The sequence below is a fragment of the Chelon labrosus genome (assembly GCF_963514085.1).
Source record: "Chelon labrosus genome assembly, chromosome: 4".
In the NCBI taxonomy this organism is placed as follows: domain Eukaryota; kingdom Metazoa; phylum Chordata; class Actinopteri; order Mugiliformes; family Mugilidae; genus Chelon; species Chelon labrosus.
In genome coordinates, this window is record NC_140340.1 from 2016277 (window position 1) to 2033298 (window position 17022).

General features: G+C 44.8%; 1 protein-coding gene across 4 annotated transcripts in view; it reads left to right on the forward strand.

Moving 5' to 3' along the window:
* LOC311486613 (dedicator of cytokinesis protein 3-like) overlaps positions 1 to 17022 on the forward strand; it is a gene marked incomplete at both ends in the record, with an annotated part of 193724 nt that overhangs the window by 130199 nt on the left and 46503 nt on the right. For all 4 annotated transcript variants that reach the window (XM_084542524.1, XM_084542525.1, XM_084542526.1 and 1 more), the window contains 4 exons: positions 869 to 1023; positions 13384 to 13465; positions 14399 to 14459; positions 15544 to 15691. In XM_084542524.1, the coding sequence (XP_084398650.1) occupies positions 869 to 1023; positions 13384 to 13465; positions 14399 to 14459; positions 15544 to 15691 (446 nt within the window). The remainder of the gene's footprint in view (positions 1 to 868; positions 1024 to 13383; positions 13466 to 14398; positions 14460 to 15543; positions 15692 to 17022) is intronic.

The following is a 17022-nucleotide window of genomic DNA, read 5'->3' on the forward strand; positions in this document are numbered from 1 at the left end:
GGACATGGGTTAAAGTATTTAGTAGTTAAATATGGAGTTAGTTTAATTGACATTGAACAGGAAGTTGTTAAGGAAGGATACGAAGCAGGAAGCAACAGGAAACCAGAGAACTTTAATTAACCTTTATAGCAGTGATTCTCAAACTGGATTCACAACAAATTAGTTTACTTGAAATTAGCATAAAACTCATTCATTCATATCCTGTCACTGCTTGTCCTCTGGAGGGTCAGGGTGGTGGGGGCTGGAGCCTATCCCACCCTGGACAGGTCTCCAGTCTATCACAGGGCTAACACAGAGAGACACTCACACCTACGGCCAATTTAGAATCACCAATGAACCTAACCAGCATGTCTTTGGACGGTGGGAGGAAGCTGGAGAACCCGGAGAGAACCCACGCAGACACAGGGAGAACATGCAGACTGGTGCATAATAATTACAAGAACAGGATGAACGGAAGAACAAAACGAGACTTTGAACGACTCTTGATATATTTAAACGTGCACTGCGGACAGCGTTGACCCCTTACCGCCTCCTGCGATTGGCTCTTGCTCATGATCGACATCAGGGTCTGCAGGAGGACGTCCAGCAGGGACTCCACCATCACCTCCACCTCCTCCTGCACGGACGTGTCCTGAAAGAGGATCCAGACAAACAGGGAGCGTTCTCTTTATGAGGTGTAATACTGACTGTCGCCACTAGGGGGCTGCAAATTCCACGTAGAAATTCGATTAGAACAAAAAAAGTTAAAGATATGTAAAACGAGATCGTGACACAGAGCTGCTACTTCACAGAAATAATAATGAATTCTCCTAAAACAAAGATGTCGCTTAAAATCATGATTATTTAATTTTTTGTTGTGCGTTTCCAGGGCGACGGTACCCGGCAGCGACACGGGGAGCCTTGTCGAGTTCCGGTACCACACCACCTGCTGGTCAACCTGAAGAGCTTCACCTACAACAGCATCGGAGAGGACACGGACATCTTCTTCTCTCTGTACGACCTGAGAGAGGCAAAGACCATCAGGTAGGACAACGGACGACAACGGAAGACAAAACGTATTCAAACGACTCCACCTGGTGTGTTTGGTCTCAGATTGAACAGCGTTTTAGAACACGAAGGGGGTGGAGCTAATATGACCTATACTGCAGCCAGCCACCAGGGGGAGCTCTACATGCTTTGTCTTCACTTTAGAGGAGCAGTCATGGCGTCCACTTTTTGTACAGTCTACATATGTGTTCTTGATGCCACAGCAGATGTGTTATTTTGAAATGGTTCCTTCATTGTAGCCACAGCGTATTCAGTTCAAAATCCTCCTCCTCACACACAAAGCCCTCCATAACCAGGCCCCTTCCTATCTCACTGACCTGCTCCATCGCCACAATCCATCCCGCAGCCTCCGTTCATGTGACGCAAACCTCCTTACTCCACCACTCAAGACCAAGCATCGAACCTGGGGCGACAGAGCCTTCTCTGCAGCTGCCCCCTCCCTCTGGAACTCTCTCCCCAAACACATCCGCGACTGTACCGACCTTCCTACCTTCAAATCTCTGACAAAAACACACCTTTTTAAAATTGCTTTTAATGTTTAGCTCAGTTTATTGTGTTTTTGATGTTATATTTCACATTGTTTTGCTAATTTGATGTCCTTTTTATGTAAAGTGTCTTTGAGTATCTTGAAAAGCGCTTTTAAATAAAATGTATTATTATTATTATTATTATTGTACTTCCTGTCTTTCTCTGTGATTGGCTGCTCCTTCCCATTCAGTCTCACCTGTGTCTTGTTCCCTCGTTAGTTCTCAGTCTTGGGGCCCACCTCCCTCCGACGCACCGTGCGGCATGTTTTTTCCTTTAATGGTGTCAAACAAATGTCATCTGATGGAGGCTGGTTCATTTCTTATCATAGGTTGTTGTAGCTAATGGTCGCGTTTTGAGCTTTTAGTCTGCAGCAGGAGTTGATCTGTGTCCTTCACTGTCTTACTTTAAAGGCTTCGTGGACTGGAAATGTCATTTAGAGAGAAAAAAAATAGATTCAGGTGAGAGAAAGTTGCATCTTATGTGGAGGAGCAGCAGCAGAATATTGTTATACAACAATCAGCCGTAATACTCTGTAGGTCTCCCTTGTGGTGACTCATCAGAGAACGGACATGGGCCTTCTGAGGGTGTCCTGTTGTTAGTGGGGGGTCTTTGAGGGGAGGGGCCTCTGTGAATCATCCCACAGATACTTGATCAGTTTGGGATCTAGTGAATTTGGAGGCCAGGTCAACACCTTGTGCTGTTCTTCATGTTTTTTTTAGTTGTTCCTAAAGTGTTTTTGTGTGTGTGTCTGTGTCAGGCTGCATCCTGCTGGGGATGGCTGCTGCCATCAAGGAGTGTCATTGCTATGGGGTGGGGGTGTCTGGTCTGGTCTAGGTGGTGGGGGTGTCTGGTCTGGTCTAGGTGGGTGCTACATGTCTAAGTAACATCCACACCAATGAATGCCAGGTCCAGAAGTTTCCCAGCAGAACATTGAACTGTCACAAGATGGTTTAAATGTTATTGACTTCTCCTGTCAGTGGTCATAATGTTGTGGCTGGTCGGTGTAATTTGCAATGCTTTTTGTTGGGGATGCACTATTGCTGCGGTTTGTTGCTTGCACGTGTTGTTTTAGTGATAAAAGTTCAAGAAATTTTCAGCCGAAAACTGAAAATGCATTTTCTGGCCATTTTCGACCAAAAAAATTTTGACCAAAAAATTTCGGTCGGAAAATTTTTGCCGAAACAGGTTGTTGTGATGATGCAAGCTACAACCGCAGCAAAGTAGTCCCCATGGTGACCACCTGGACCAGTGGTCACCATGGGGACTACTTCCCGGACCATGCATGCATATCATGGTTGGCTTTAGTCTTCGTGGTGCGTTCAAGTGCAACATTTTTGGCCGTAGACCTTTGATGTCGGTTTGTTGCGTCAGACTCACTGAAGGAAAAGAAACTCTCTGGTCTCCCTGGAGACGCAACTAATATTAAAAACACAATCAAAAACTGAAGCCGATCTAAAGTTTCCCCTTAGAGTCAGTTTTTGTTTGCGCTCCTCTAACTTCCCACTCGTTTTAATGACTTTGGTTTCTGAAGACGCTTTATACAAAATACATGATTTCTCGTTTCCATGATGAATACCAAGAGAGGACTGATGGAGTCTTGCAGCGTCTCGTCTCTGTGATGATTTACTGACGAAGCCCAACAAAAAAAATCTAGTCACAGAAATCTAGGGAATTAATCAGTGATGGAGTGTGCAGGGATTGTGAGTCTAATGACACAGTTATTGAACTTTGTCTCGGTGGCAAAGACTTGATAAGAAGCGTTTAAAATGTCTTTGTTTTAATCTTTTTCTCAAACCTGCTTTAGTTGCATTACGCTGCAGAAGCACAGGGTTGATCCTTCCTCTCTCTCTATCCTCCTGCTTTAATAACCTCTGTAAATAATACATGACCCCCCCCCCACCCGCCACCCTAATGCATGCCCATCAATTATGCAGTCATGCAGAGACCACAATGCTAATATATGAAGAATTGTTAATGACAGTGCGACGGCAGGCAACAACAAGCGCTACCCACATCCGTTTGACCTTGGCAGCCCGTGTTCGGTGTCTGTCCTGACTCAGCGTTGGAGTCTAATGGCTGGAGCTGCTCCTCAGAGATGCTCAGATGACACAGGTCTTTAATGGAGAGGAGAGGAAGTCACGACTTCCTGTAACTTAAAAAAAAAAACTCCTCCCCCACTGAGACTCTTTGCCTCTAAGAATTATTTGTGGTACTGAAACTCCAGCCTGTGTTTGTGTGTCAGACTCTTTGTGTTCAGCGTTGGGACGGGGATCAGGGGTTTTGTGATGCTGTAGCATCTCAGCAGGTGACACCTTTCTTTTCTTCTTGTCTCTGCTCAGAGCCACTGCAGACAAACTGAAGACTCCTACATGCTACGTGAACAGCTAACAGGCGTCAAACATCAGGGTTTTTTGGTCTTGGTTTATGCAGTTCTATTCAGATAGTCATCTCAAGTTTCTTAGTTTTAGGTACATCATTCAAAAACGGAAACAGGTAGAGATACTGTTAGCTGGGAGGCTAGGACGCTAGGAAGAAGCTAGGAAACCCTACTATTAAGCCACTATTAGCTGGGAGACTAGTTAGCTAGGAAGAGCTACTATTAGCTGAGACACTAGTTAGCTAGGAAGAGCTACTATTAGCTGAGAGACTAGTTAGCTAGGAAGAGCCACTATTAGCTGAGACACTAGTTAGCTAGGAAGAGCTACTATTAGCTGAGAGACTAGTTAGCTAGGAAGAGCCACTATTAGCTGGGAGACTAGTTAGCTAGGAAGAGCTACTATTAGCTGGGAAGCCAGGAAGCTAGGAAGTGCTATTAGCTGGGAAAGCTAGGAATAACTATTGTCAGCTAGGGGCTAGTTGGCTAGGAAGAGCTACTATTAAAACCTGGGAAAAACTGCTATTAGTTTGGAGGCTAGGACTCTAGGAAGATCTACTATTAAGCTACTGTTAGCTGGGAGGCTAGGAAGAGCTGCTATAATCTGAGAGGCTAGTTAGCGAGGGAAAACTACTATTAGCTGGGAAGCTGGGAAGCTAGGAGGTGCTATTAGCTGGTTAAGCTACGAATAACTATTGTTGGCTGGGGGCTAGTTAGCTATGAAGAGCTACTATTAGCTGAGAGACAAGTTAGCTATGAAGAGCTACTATTAGCTGTGAATCTAGTAAAGTCGGAAAAACTATTATTAGCCGGGAGGGCAGGAAGCTAGGAAGTGCTATTAGATGGAGAAGCTAGGAATAACATTGTTAGCTAGGGGCTAGTTGGCTAGGAAGAGCTACTATTAGCTGGAAGGCTGGGAAGAGCTACTGTAATCTGAGAGGCTAGTAAGCGAGGAAAAACTACTATTAGTAGGGAAGCTAGGAAGTGCTATCAGCTGGGGAAGCTAGGAATAACTATTGTTGGCCGGGGGCTAGTTAGCTAGGACGAGCTACGATTAGCCAGTTAGCTAGGAAGAGCAACAACCCATCGTACAGAGCTGTCCTCTCCTGAATCAGCTGACCGTTGTTTCTACAGCTTGAACATTCAGATGAGATGAGACACTGGTCTGGTTCTCTGATCTCAGCAGCCAATCATCTGATCTGTCTCTGACCGACTGATTGAGCTGAAAAGCCTCCAACTACACGTTTTAAATAAACTCTGATCAGTCCCGTCTCGTTCTCGACCCGGATTCTGCTCCAGCAGGACGTAACTTTGTTCTTTTGAAGTTTTTAAGTCCCAGGAGTCTGTTCTCACTGAAGCCTTACAGCGTCTCATCTCCTCTTCACCAAATCAAAGCAACCCCCCCCCCAACCCCCCACCCACCCCCCTTCCTACAGCGAGGAGCACTGTACTGTTGCTTCGCTGAGAGAGTCGACTGAACACCTGAAATAGTGTGAGCTGCAGGTAAAGCATGAGCAGAATGTGATGCAGGGCAGTCAGCTGTTAAAGGTAAACAGAAGATAAATCACCTGCTTCTTTGAGGGGAGGGGCCTCTGTGGATCATCCCACAGATACTTGACCAGTTTGGGTGGACGCGGTCCCTGAGCAGCTCCCACGACGCTGTGACTTTTAACACTAGAAGTCCCAGAGAGCAGCCATTTGGCTTTTCTACCTATAAAACCCACAGGGCAGCCGATCGGCTGGAAGGCTTTTAGCTAATATCCTAAATCACCTGTGAACCCTCCTTTTGTTATGAAAACGACGCAATCACTGGGGCACCACAGGAGGGGACATGCTGAGCCACTTCAAGGAAACTTGTGGGGAGGGGAGGGGGAGTGGGCCCAGAGAGCTTATGGGGGACGGGGTAAGCACACAGAGAAGTGTTCACTTCTAACCTGGCAACACCTTGAGACAGAAACTGGTTCATCCCAAAGACAAAACACCTTGACATAAAATGGGGGAGGGGAGAATCGGAGAGGAGCAGGATTGCTGGGGGTTTGGAGGCCAGAGTGTGTGGGGGAGGGAGGCACACCTGAGGGCTGTGAACTCATTTGCTCTGTCAGGGCTGCTAACTATGGCTGCGTTCAGACTGCAGACGGATCTGATTCAAATCTGATTCCTTCTCATATCCGATTTTTAGGGCTGACTGTTCACACTGCCTTTAGCAAGTGTCCAAATCGGATATGGTTCAGACTGGGCCACATTCTTCACCGGTCTGATAGGTTGCTGTAGCAACGAGCGGAAGCGTCATTCAGCACGTGTATTTGTCAGACGTCATATAATTGCGACAGCGACAAGCAAAACAACAACAAACAACACATGGATGTACGTCACGTCAGTGTAAAGATTTATAAGGCATGCAGTTTCTTCCTCTGTCCAAGGCGAATTGTTTTCAAAGTCCTCCTCCATTGTGATAGCTGTAATATCACTGTCCGTGGCCGTAACGTGGCTCCTCCACAACGGAAATAGGCACGCGGTCTGGCGCATTGGTTCTGGCCTGGCGTCGCGTAAGTGACGTCACGGACAGTCAAAACCCATCTGAGTGTTGGGAGCTGTTCAGACTGAGACGCATCTGTCCATATCCGATACGAATGCGATATGAAACTACCTCTGGATGTGGTTTGCAACCGTTTGGCAAAAATCGGATTTCATGTGATCTGTCACTGTTCAGACTTCAAAATCGAGATCCGATTCAAATCTGAATGGGCTAAAAATCGGATTTTGGCTGGCAGTCTGAACGCAGCCTAACTGTCTGTCTTTCACCAGTTTCACCAGGTGGCAGCCTGGGCAGAACAAATGAGCTGAATCAAAATGTAATATATGTAGAAGGATGTAGAAGTTATCAGGACCCTACAACACTGGGCTTCCAACATCCCCACCAGACACATAGGAAAAGTAAAAGAACAGAACCACATCAAAAAAGCACTCAAAATCTGTGGTTATCCCAACTGGGCCTTCGTGATATTTACACATATTTACAAATAATAATAAAAAAAATGCATTATCAGGATACAGTGTTAGAGAGTGGAAGTGAGTGAGACTTAGACTTAGAGACTTAGTTATGAGGCTGATGGAACCATTCCTGGACAAGGGCAGAAATGTTACCACGGACAATTTCTTTACATCGCTGGTGGAGCTTGCTAGAGAGTTGGCTCACTCTCATGTGGGTGCAAAGCAGGCACAAAAGGAACAATTGCTTCGGCAACAACCATGCCACTGTGCGATGTATTGACTGCTACAAATACACATGTGGCAAATGCAGAAAGGAGATGGTTTGGCAGTGCCAGCATTGTGCGTGATTATTGAAATGTACTCACCTCACTCACTGTTATTTACTGTTTATTTTTCCCTACTAGAGTTTTACTACAGCTTATTTTAATCCCACTCAAAGGAAGTTCACCGTTCATTATTTAATGTTCACCATTTTATTATTCAATCACTTTTTCTATAACTATTTGCAAACCACTGCTGTTGTTTGTCTGCAAACTGCTCTGTGTGCTTGCTGCTGCGGAAAACTCAAATTTCCCTGAGGGAGTCACCCCAAAGGGATCAATAAAGTTTTAAGTCTAAGTTCTAAGTCTAAGTCTCATTCACTTCCACTCTCTAACACTGTATCCTGATAATGCATTTTTTTTAATTATTATTTGTAAATATGTGTAAATATCACGAAGGCCCAGTTGGGATAACCACAGATTTTGAGTGCTTTTTTGATGTGGTTCTGTTCTTTTACTTTTCCTATGTGTCTGGTGGGGATGTTGGAAGCCCAGTGTTGTAGGGTCCTGATAACTTCTACATCCTTCTACATATATTACATTTTGATTCAGCTCATTTGTTCTGCCCAGGCTGCCACCTGGTGAAACTGGTGAAAGACAGACAGTCAGTTAGCAGCCCGGACAGAGCAAATGAGTTCACAGCCCTCAGGTGTGCCTCCCTCCCCCACACACTCTGGCCTCCAAACCCCCAGCAATCCTGCTCCTCTCCGATTCTCCCCTCCCCCATTTTATGTAAAGGTGTTTTGTCTTTGGGATGAACCAGTTTCTGTCTCAAGGTGTTGCCAGGTTAGAAGTGAACAGCCACCCTCTCCCCCATAAACTCTCTGGGCCCACTCCCCCTCCCCTCCCCACAAGTTTCCTTGAAGTGGCTCAGCATGTCCCCTCCTGTGGTGCCCCAGTGATTGCCTGGTTTACATAGCAAAAGGAGGGTTCACAGGTGATTAGGATATTAGCTAAAAGCCTTCCAGCCGATCGGCTGCCCTCTGGGTTTTATAGGTAGAGCAAAAAATGCTGGGACTTCTAGTGTTAATAACATGTTCCTGTAGAGCAGATTAATAAAGGTTGAGAGCCGCCCGTTACCCTGACTGCGTGCCGGTTCCCTTGCGTCGGGCTCAGCTGCAGACGTGGTTTATTCAGAGGACGGACGGCGATGGAGTGGAACTGATCGGTTCATGCTCTTCCCGTTGCCTCGTCTCCGTACAGTACGGGGGCACGCGACCGAGTGCATCTGTGCTGAAATCTGTTTACAGTGCGGTGGCGTGCTAGAAGCCGTGTTCGTTTTTATCACGCTGGCCTTTCTCTGACTTCATCTGCGTTGTTTATCTGGCCTCTTTCACACCGATGGACACTTAGAGTAGACTCAGACTGAGTTAGTCTGCTGTGATGTACGTCGTACGTTTGTGCCTGCTGCCACCCAGAGGCACGCTGACAGATACAGCTGTAGGTTTATACGTCTTATGTTTTTGCAGCATTATCCTTCTGTTTACTTCCCAATTTAAATCACTCTAATGCACCAACAAATATCCAACACACAGAGTCACACTCTCCTGCAGTTTGGGGAGAAATAATATTTATTCTCTTTCCTTGTGTGTGTTTGTTTTGGGCTGCAGTCTCTGGGGGATTAGAATAAACTGGTTCCTTTAAAGAGTCGGACACAGCGTGCTGCTGCTGCTGCTGCTGCTGCTGCTGCTGCTGTTTCTGTTTCTGTCTGAAGGAAATTGTGCGTAACACCCGTAGACTGTAAAAGATATGGACGGTGGAACAGCTCCTCTAAAGTGAAGTTAAAAGAAATAGAGCTCCCCCTGGTGGCTGGTTGCAGTAAGGACATAAGCTCCACCCCCTCTGTGTTAGTGGGCGGGACTTGGGCCGAAATAAAACACTAAAATACACGTTATATACATTTGGATGGATGGTTTCAGTCATTTTAGATCGTTAATATAATGTTGATGAATGTTCAAGTGTCAGTTTTCGAGTTCAAGTTTCTTTTTAGACGCTATAGAAACAAGGTGGGACCTAATACCAGTCCTGTTGCCATGCCAACCACTCCGTAAAGTGGTCCGATGGGACCGTGAGAGTTGTAAATAAAAAATTTAAAACACAAATCCAGTGTATAATCCATCATGTCCTTGTAACAGGTGGAGGTAGAGCAGAGCTTAGTATTAATTAAACTAAAACACGAGTGAGTCTGGAGGAAGTGTGGGCGGGGCATCAATATCACGGCTCCACGTGGCTCCGCCCTCAGACCGTACTGATCAGACTCTGGATCCAAACTCACAAGATGGCGCCGCCCGTATCCCCGGGAACATAGAGTCAGTTTGACCAATGAGAGGAAGTGGAGACGTGGTGTCCATGTTTATATACAGTCTATGCTAACTTCATTAACAGTAACCTGAGAGCTAGCTCTGCTTTCATACACAGGCAGTTCAGCTCTTGTTAGTGTCGATAGTTTAAAGTTAATAACTTTAATGGTGTTTCTGTTGAGCTGATTGAAAGCTACAAGTCAGAACAGTCTCAGAGGGGGCGTCGTCCTAAGTTTAAGAGGATGAAGAAGAAACTCATTGGTCGCCATTTTGTGTCTATGTACTTTCTGGTGTTTCAAGTTTGGTTTTAGATTCTAAGATAAATAGTAAGTGTTGATTTGAGTTAAAAATGCTGGACAAGTAAATTTACCTTTGTTCCTTTAATATATCAAAATAGAAACCAGAAAGAGAAGTAAAGGTGATATTAGTGGTTATTTGACTCATATTGACCCAGAAGTATTTGTAGAAGAAGAAGAAGAAGAAGAAGAAGAAGTTTCCATCAGTGATTTCAAATCTTTTCTGTTGGTCTAAACGGAGCATGGACATGACTCTGGAACAATATTCAGATTTTCTGACTCAAGGTATCCGGTCATCTGGATTTATCTCTGAGTGTTTGTCTTGTGAATCTGGAAAAGAACCAGAGCCATTTAGTGCTGAACACAGTGATCCATGGACCAGAGAGACCTGGATCACTGGTCACCATGGAGACTACTTCCTGGACCAGAGAGACCTGGACCAGTGGTCACCATGGAGACTACTTCCTGGACCAGAGAGACCTGGACCAGTGGTCACCATGGAGACTACTTCCTGGACCAGAGAGACCTGGACCAGTGGTCACCATGGAGACTACTTCCTGGACCAGAGAGACCTAGACCAGTGGTCACTATGGAGACTACTTCCTGGACCAGAGAGACCTGGACCAGTGGTCACCATGGAGACTACTTCCTGGACCAGAGACCTGAACAGAGAGACCTGCAATGTCGTCTGGGTAGCCACAACATTATGACCACTGACAGGAGAAGTGAATAACGTTTAAACAGGGAGACCAGACAATATTAGGATCATAATGTTGGTCATAATGTTATGCCTGATCGTGTGTATTGTAGAGACATTAAACTCTTAAACAGTTGAGATGCAGTAAATAAGAGAGTAACTGAGACAAACTCAGCCTGAAATAGCAGGTGACATGATTCCAACTGTCAGTCAACAACAAGAGGCTGCAGCTTTATCCCGGTTGAGCTCGACACACTTGGTCGTCTGCACGGCGTCCTGGTGGTCAGGTCTACTCCAGCTCAACAAACAGACACAGAAGGAGGCTTCAGACTAATCCTCCAGAGATGATAGTGATGGTTCGTCATCTGTCAGTCTACCGACACAAAGCTCTGCCGTCTTTACGTCTTTGTCTTCATGAGACGTGCTGAATATTAGACTGTAGCTGTTCATTAGCTGCACCTTGCTAGTATCAGGTTATCCTCAGAACTGTCTCAATTCTTCGTGGCATAGATTGAACAAAGATTTGCTGCAGACTTGTCGGCTGAACATCCATGATGAGAACCTCCCGTTCCACCACGTCCTCACGAGGTTCTATCTCTGCCGCATGTCTGTGGAGTTCTCACTGTTCTAGAAACCAGGCCAAGATGGTTTTATCTTGGTGACGTGCAGCGTTTTTAGAAGATATCAGAATCTTATTTCTGTCCATTTTCATGTTCTGGTGAACCTTCCACATGATGGATCCATACGTTCATTCTGTTTACACCAAACCAAGACTCCTCAGAGCTTGTGGATCGTAGCCTCAGGTTCCGGTTCTTAACTCTTGACGTTCTGCTGCTGCTGAATCACGCCTCCTTCAAGGTTAAATGTGTGGTGCTTTCAGAGATGCTCTTCTGTTGGAACAAGTGGTTATTTGAGTTCCTGCTGCTTTTCTGTCTGAACTCTGAACCAGTCTGACCTCTGGCATCAACGTTCTCCAAGAGAACTACCACAGTCTGGATATTTACTCTCTGTCAGACCATCGTCTATGGATGGATCCGTGGGGTATTTTCTATCCAGTAGCATCATTCCACGGAGACAGGAGAAACTACAGTCAGTGAAAAGGGCAGAAAGTAAAAGTGTAGTGAGGTTGAGTGTATAAAGTGTAGCGTCCTTGGGAACCTTCAGGCTGTTTACTGACTCCAATCCCTGTTTTGTTTTTCTACAGGTACGTGTTCGTTAGTAGGGATGTAACGATACACTCAACTCACGACTCGATACGGTTCACGATTTTTTGTTCACGATAAGATTTTCTCGCGATTTTTTTTTTTTTTTATCAAAATGAGCTACAGACAAATTATGACCAAATAAAATGATCTTTTATTTGTAGGAAAAAAATCTTAGAGGTTTGTGTCCTCTAATAAAAAGCGCAACTTTTGGTCATCTTAAACAACAGAATACATGAAAAATATCTCCTTTCTTTAGAAACAATCTCACAAGTAAACTGGTGAAAAAAAAAAGAAGAAAAAGAACATATCCTACTTCTCTCGCATTCGTGATTCATTTTTTCTGTCAACCGGTGCGAATCGTCACGCATTTGTACCGATTTTTAATCGTGTCACGATGCATCGTTACATCCCTATTCGTTCGTGTTTGTGTATTAAATCAGACGATCGTAATAACTTGCAACCAGATTTTTATGGCGACGTACCGTCCACAGCTATCGTCCTATCACAGGCTTGGTTAATCTGTCAGGCCAACAAGTCAATAAAACACAACTGAAGCTAGTTTTACTTTAGCAACCTCTATCTACACATATTTATCCTTTGATACCAGAGCTAGCTAAGCTGTCCTGGAATTTGCATGTAGTTCTTATTTAAGTGTAATGATTATGAATAAGTATAATTTTTATAGTCAGCTCATCATTATTTAACCATCTCTCTCATGGTTGTCAGTGATGCGGGACGTTCACTGGACAAGTCTCACGTGTCCCAGGACCAGGTGGACTGAATTTCAAGTTCCTAGTTCCATTGCGTTTTTTGTTTTAAGGAGCTATTCGTTAAAGATTCCACAATTTTTCGCAAATTTTAGAGCCTTTTTATACGAGCCCCTCTGAGATACCATTATTGTTTAATGAGACATTTTATAGTTGAAAATTAAAGAAAAGGACTTTGTGTTGTGTGAGGAGAGAAATACTGAGAAGCATTTTTTATTGGGTGAAATAAACCCAACGTTATTGACGGTGTTGCTAATTATAACGTTAGTGTTCTAGGGTTATGGAGCGGTTTAGGTGTGCCTAATAAACCGGCCGGTGACGTGTTCATCATTCAGACGCATGATGTTTAACGTGCGCACGGATTAGTGTCTGCTCCGTCTTTTCCCATGAATGAATGAACGAACGCGTGAGAGGCTTAAACTGTATTAATGTCAAACACACAATGAGCTGAACTGGAGCTTAGTCACGTTTCCCTCAAAGAACAGAGACGCTGACACCGGCAGACAACGCTTCGCTGCTCCCTGGAGCCAGAAAGGGCTGAGACACGCTGCTTCAGGGTTTCCTCTCTGCCGGGGAGCAGAGAGGAGGCGTGAGCAGAAATCTGAGAGAGTGCCATCTCATCCAGAAATCCCCCCGGGGAGGATGAAGTCAGGGCGCCCTGGGGTAAAACGCCTCTTAGCTAGAGCAGAGCTTCTCAACCCTGGGACCTTAACTTTAACTTCTGAATCCACAAACGTTCACAAAGACGTCTCTGCATCCCTGGAGAAGGCGGGGGTCTCTCCAAAGCCCTGCAGACCTTCCACCTCTCTGCTGCTGAAGTTAAAGACGGCTGTTGTTCTGCTTGTGTGTGTTTTTCAGTGAGAGGTTCATGGTGAGGCTGAACAAGAACGGAGGACCAAAGAACCCGGAGAAGGTGGACCGTCTGTGCGCCCTCTTCACGGTAACAAACATGCAGCGTTTGAAATGCTCAGGTCTAAAAGTGAGGAGGCAGCGCCCCCTGTTGCTGAGTCGGAGAATCACGAGAGGGTCAAAGAAGAAGCTGTGATGACTTTTGAAATGTTTCCTGAGTAGCCAGAGTTTGTGTGAATCACAGAAAACTCATCGGCCTCAATGACTCAGAGATGTTTTCTCTTTTTTTTTCTTGCTTCACAGAAACCGGTGTGCTTTTGACCTTTTGTAACCTGTGTAAGATTTACGGTTTTCTCACTCAAAGAGGAAGCAGCTGTGTTGACTTTTCTTTTTTCTTTTTGCTCGTGCACACTGTGTTTCACTAATTATCAAGGTTATTAACAGTTTTTTTTATTTAAAGCTGCTTTATGACGTTAATCAGAAACATAATGACACAGAAAACTGTCTAAAGACACGACAACAAACCTGACGCACTGTAAAACATTCAGATATAAACCCACCGTACCTTCCATGCATGTCTTGTTTCTGGTGTTTCCAAACATACTCCCAAAATTCATTGGTATCAATGACTCAGAGCGTTTTTTTTTTCTTGCATCACAGAAACCGGTGTGCTTTTGACCTTTAGTAACCTCTGTAAGATTTCACACTCAAAGAGGAAGCGTCCGTGTTGACTTCTTCTGTCTTCTGTCTGGAGATACAAACCCACCGTACCGTCCATGCATGTCTTGTCCCTGGTGTTTCCAAACATGCCATAAGATTTCCACAAAAATATTAAAGTAAAAAGAAATATAACATTTTTGTCAACAATTTTTTTTTGTCTTATTCTTATATGTCTAGGGACAGTTTCGGGAGACAGCTCATTAAATTGTTGTAAAACTAATATAATATTATAAATAGAATGAATTGAATTTTGAAGTTTCTTTAGTTTGTGTGTTTTATTTTTTGTCTCTCTCTGACTCTGCAGGACCTGAGCAACAAAGACATGAAGAGAGATCTCTACATTGTGTCACAAGTGATTCGGACAGGTAATTAACTAACATGTGAGATGGACAACGTATATACATACACACCAATCAGCCATAACATTATGACTGATGTTAGAAGCAGGAAAAATGTTCAAGAGGAAAGATTTGACTTTGAGGAGAACCAGACGACTGGATCAGAACATCTCCATGTTCCTGGTCTGCAGAGGTCAGTATCTATCATCAGAGGTCCAAAGAAGGAGGAGAACCAGAGACAGGGTCCTGGACCAAGGATCAGTGAGTCTGACCCGTGTGGTTCTGATCCAACAGACGAGCTACTGGAGCTCAGACTGCTGAAGAAGTTGATGCTGGTTCTGATAGAAAGGAGTCAGAACACTCAGTGGATCACAGGTTGTTTAGTTTGGGGCTGTGGAGCTGCAGACCAGTCAGGGTGTCCATGCTGACCTCTGACCTCTGATGAAAGCTCCTACAATGGACACATCAGACCTGGACCAGGAGACGTGGAGGAGGAAGGTGGTTCTGGTTCTGATGGATCATGTTCTCTTGATGCTTTGGTCCATGTTCTGCTGGGAGACCTTGGGTCCATCCAGTCATGTGTTCACCAGGATGGTGCTTCAGGAACGGTTCCTGGAGGTCAAGGTGTTGACTTGGCCTCCAGATTCATCCAGCATCCGTGGGACGTCCTGGATAAGAATCATGAATCAAAAATATTTTATTGTCATGATGTGAGAACAGAAAGAAATTTTGGGCGTTAGCTTCTGGTTTAAATGGTGTAAACAGTAGAATAAGCAGTCGGTTGGTTGTGGTTCTGGGATCTGCAGCGATCCAGCTGGCTCTCTCTCAGACCCGGTTTGCATGGCCTGAGTCCAAATCTGGAAGAGGACCCCCCACAATCCCCTGTGCAGTTCCCCTGTTCCAGTCCTGTAGAAGTTTGTCAGTAGTCGACAGTCTGGTCCATGGAGGCTCCTCCTCTGAACCTGCAGGACTCAAATGGTCTTGAATCCAGATACCACAGCTCACCTTCAGAGGACTAGAGGAGTCCAGGAGGTGCTCATAATGTTAGCGTTGTAAATCTGTGCTAAAAGAACCTTGCTCATGTCCATTTTTTCCCACTTCCTGTTTGCAGGCCGCATGCTGCTGAACGACAGCAAGAAGGGTCCTCCTCACGTCCAGTACCGCCGACCGTACGGCTGTGCCGTCCTGGCCATGAGCGACGTGCTGCAGACCATCTCTGAGCTCAAAGAGGAGAAAGACTTTGTCCTTAAAGTCTACACGTAAGAGGCTGCACTCACAGATACCCGACCACAGTCTAACAATCTAACCAGCCTTGATCCTGGGTGCTCACAGGTACCAGCGGCAGCAGGTAACGAAGTCCTGGGCGTCAGGAGGACAGACATTTGCAAACACACAGCTCTACCCTGACATTTTCTTTCCAGAAGGCGCTCATATTGTCCTGCACTGAATATTTTGGTAAAAAGGTCAGAGAGAGAAGGACTGAAAGGTTAAAGATGAGTTAGAAGATAACGAGTGGGGCATACAGTATATCTCTTCTTCACATTTTTACTCCTGTGTGACATTTCACCCTCTTCTCTCTCTGACATTGTTTTATTTGAGGTAAAAACAAAAGCATGTCCTCGGTCGGAGGATGATTAGTCACCGCTGCTTTGTTTTGCTGCAGACTATCATAGCTATACAGTCACATAGCTGACACATCAAGAAGGAACCACCGAAGTTTTGCCTGCAGGATTACCACAGTGTTCACAGTCAAAACATGAAGTAATACGCTTGTGTCCGTCACTCAAGTCTTACTCAGTCGTTTCCTCTTTCTAAAACTGGAACTTTCAGCTCTGCTGCTTGTCTCCACCAGGATTCACAGATTGTGATCACATAGTTCACAACATTATATATTAATCTGCCAGATTGTTCTGATTAACTGAGTAGTTGTTTGTTTTATAAAACATTACTCATCAACGATACGATACAGTACAATACGATACGATATGATGTGATGCAAGACCAGATGTTATGATACAGTATGATCTGACGCGACACGATACAATACGATAAGACATGACACGACACGACACGATACGATACGATACGATAAGACATGACACGACACGATACGATACGATACGACACGATATGATAAGACACGACACGATACGATACGATACGATAAGACATGACATGACACGACACGATATGATAAGACACGACACGATAAGACACGACATGACACGATACGATACGATAAGACATGACACGACACGATACGATACGATACGATAAGACACGACACGATAAGACACGACACGATACGATACGATACGATAAGACATGACATGACACGACACGATATGATAAGACACGACACGATAAGACACGACATGACACGATACGATACGATAAGACATGACACGACACAATACGATACGATACGATACGATAAGACACGACACGATACGATACGATACGATACGATAAGACACGACACGACATGATACGATACGATACCGTACGATACAGTATGATCTGATACAATACGATACGACACAATACAATACGATACCATAAGGTGCGATATTTTACGATTTGATAATAT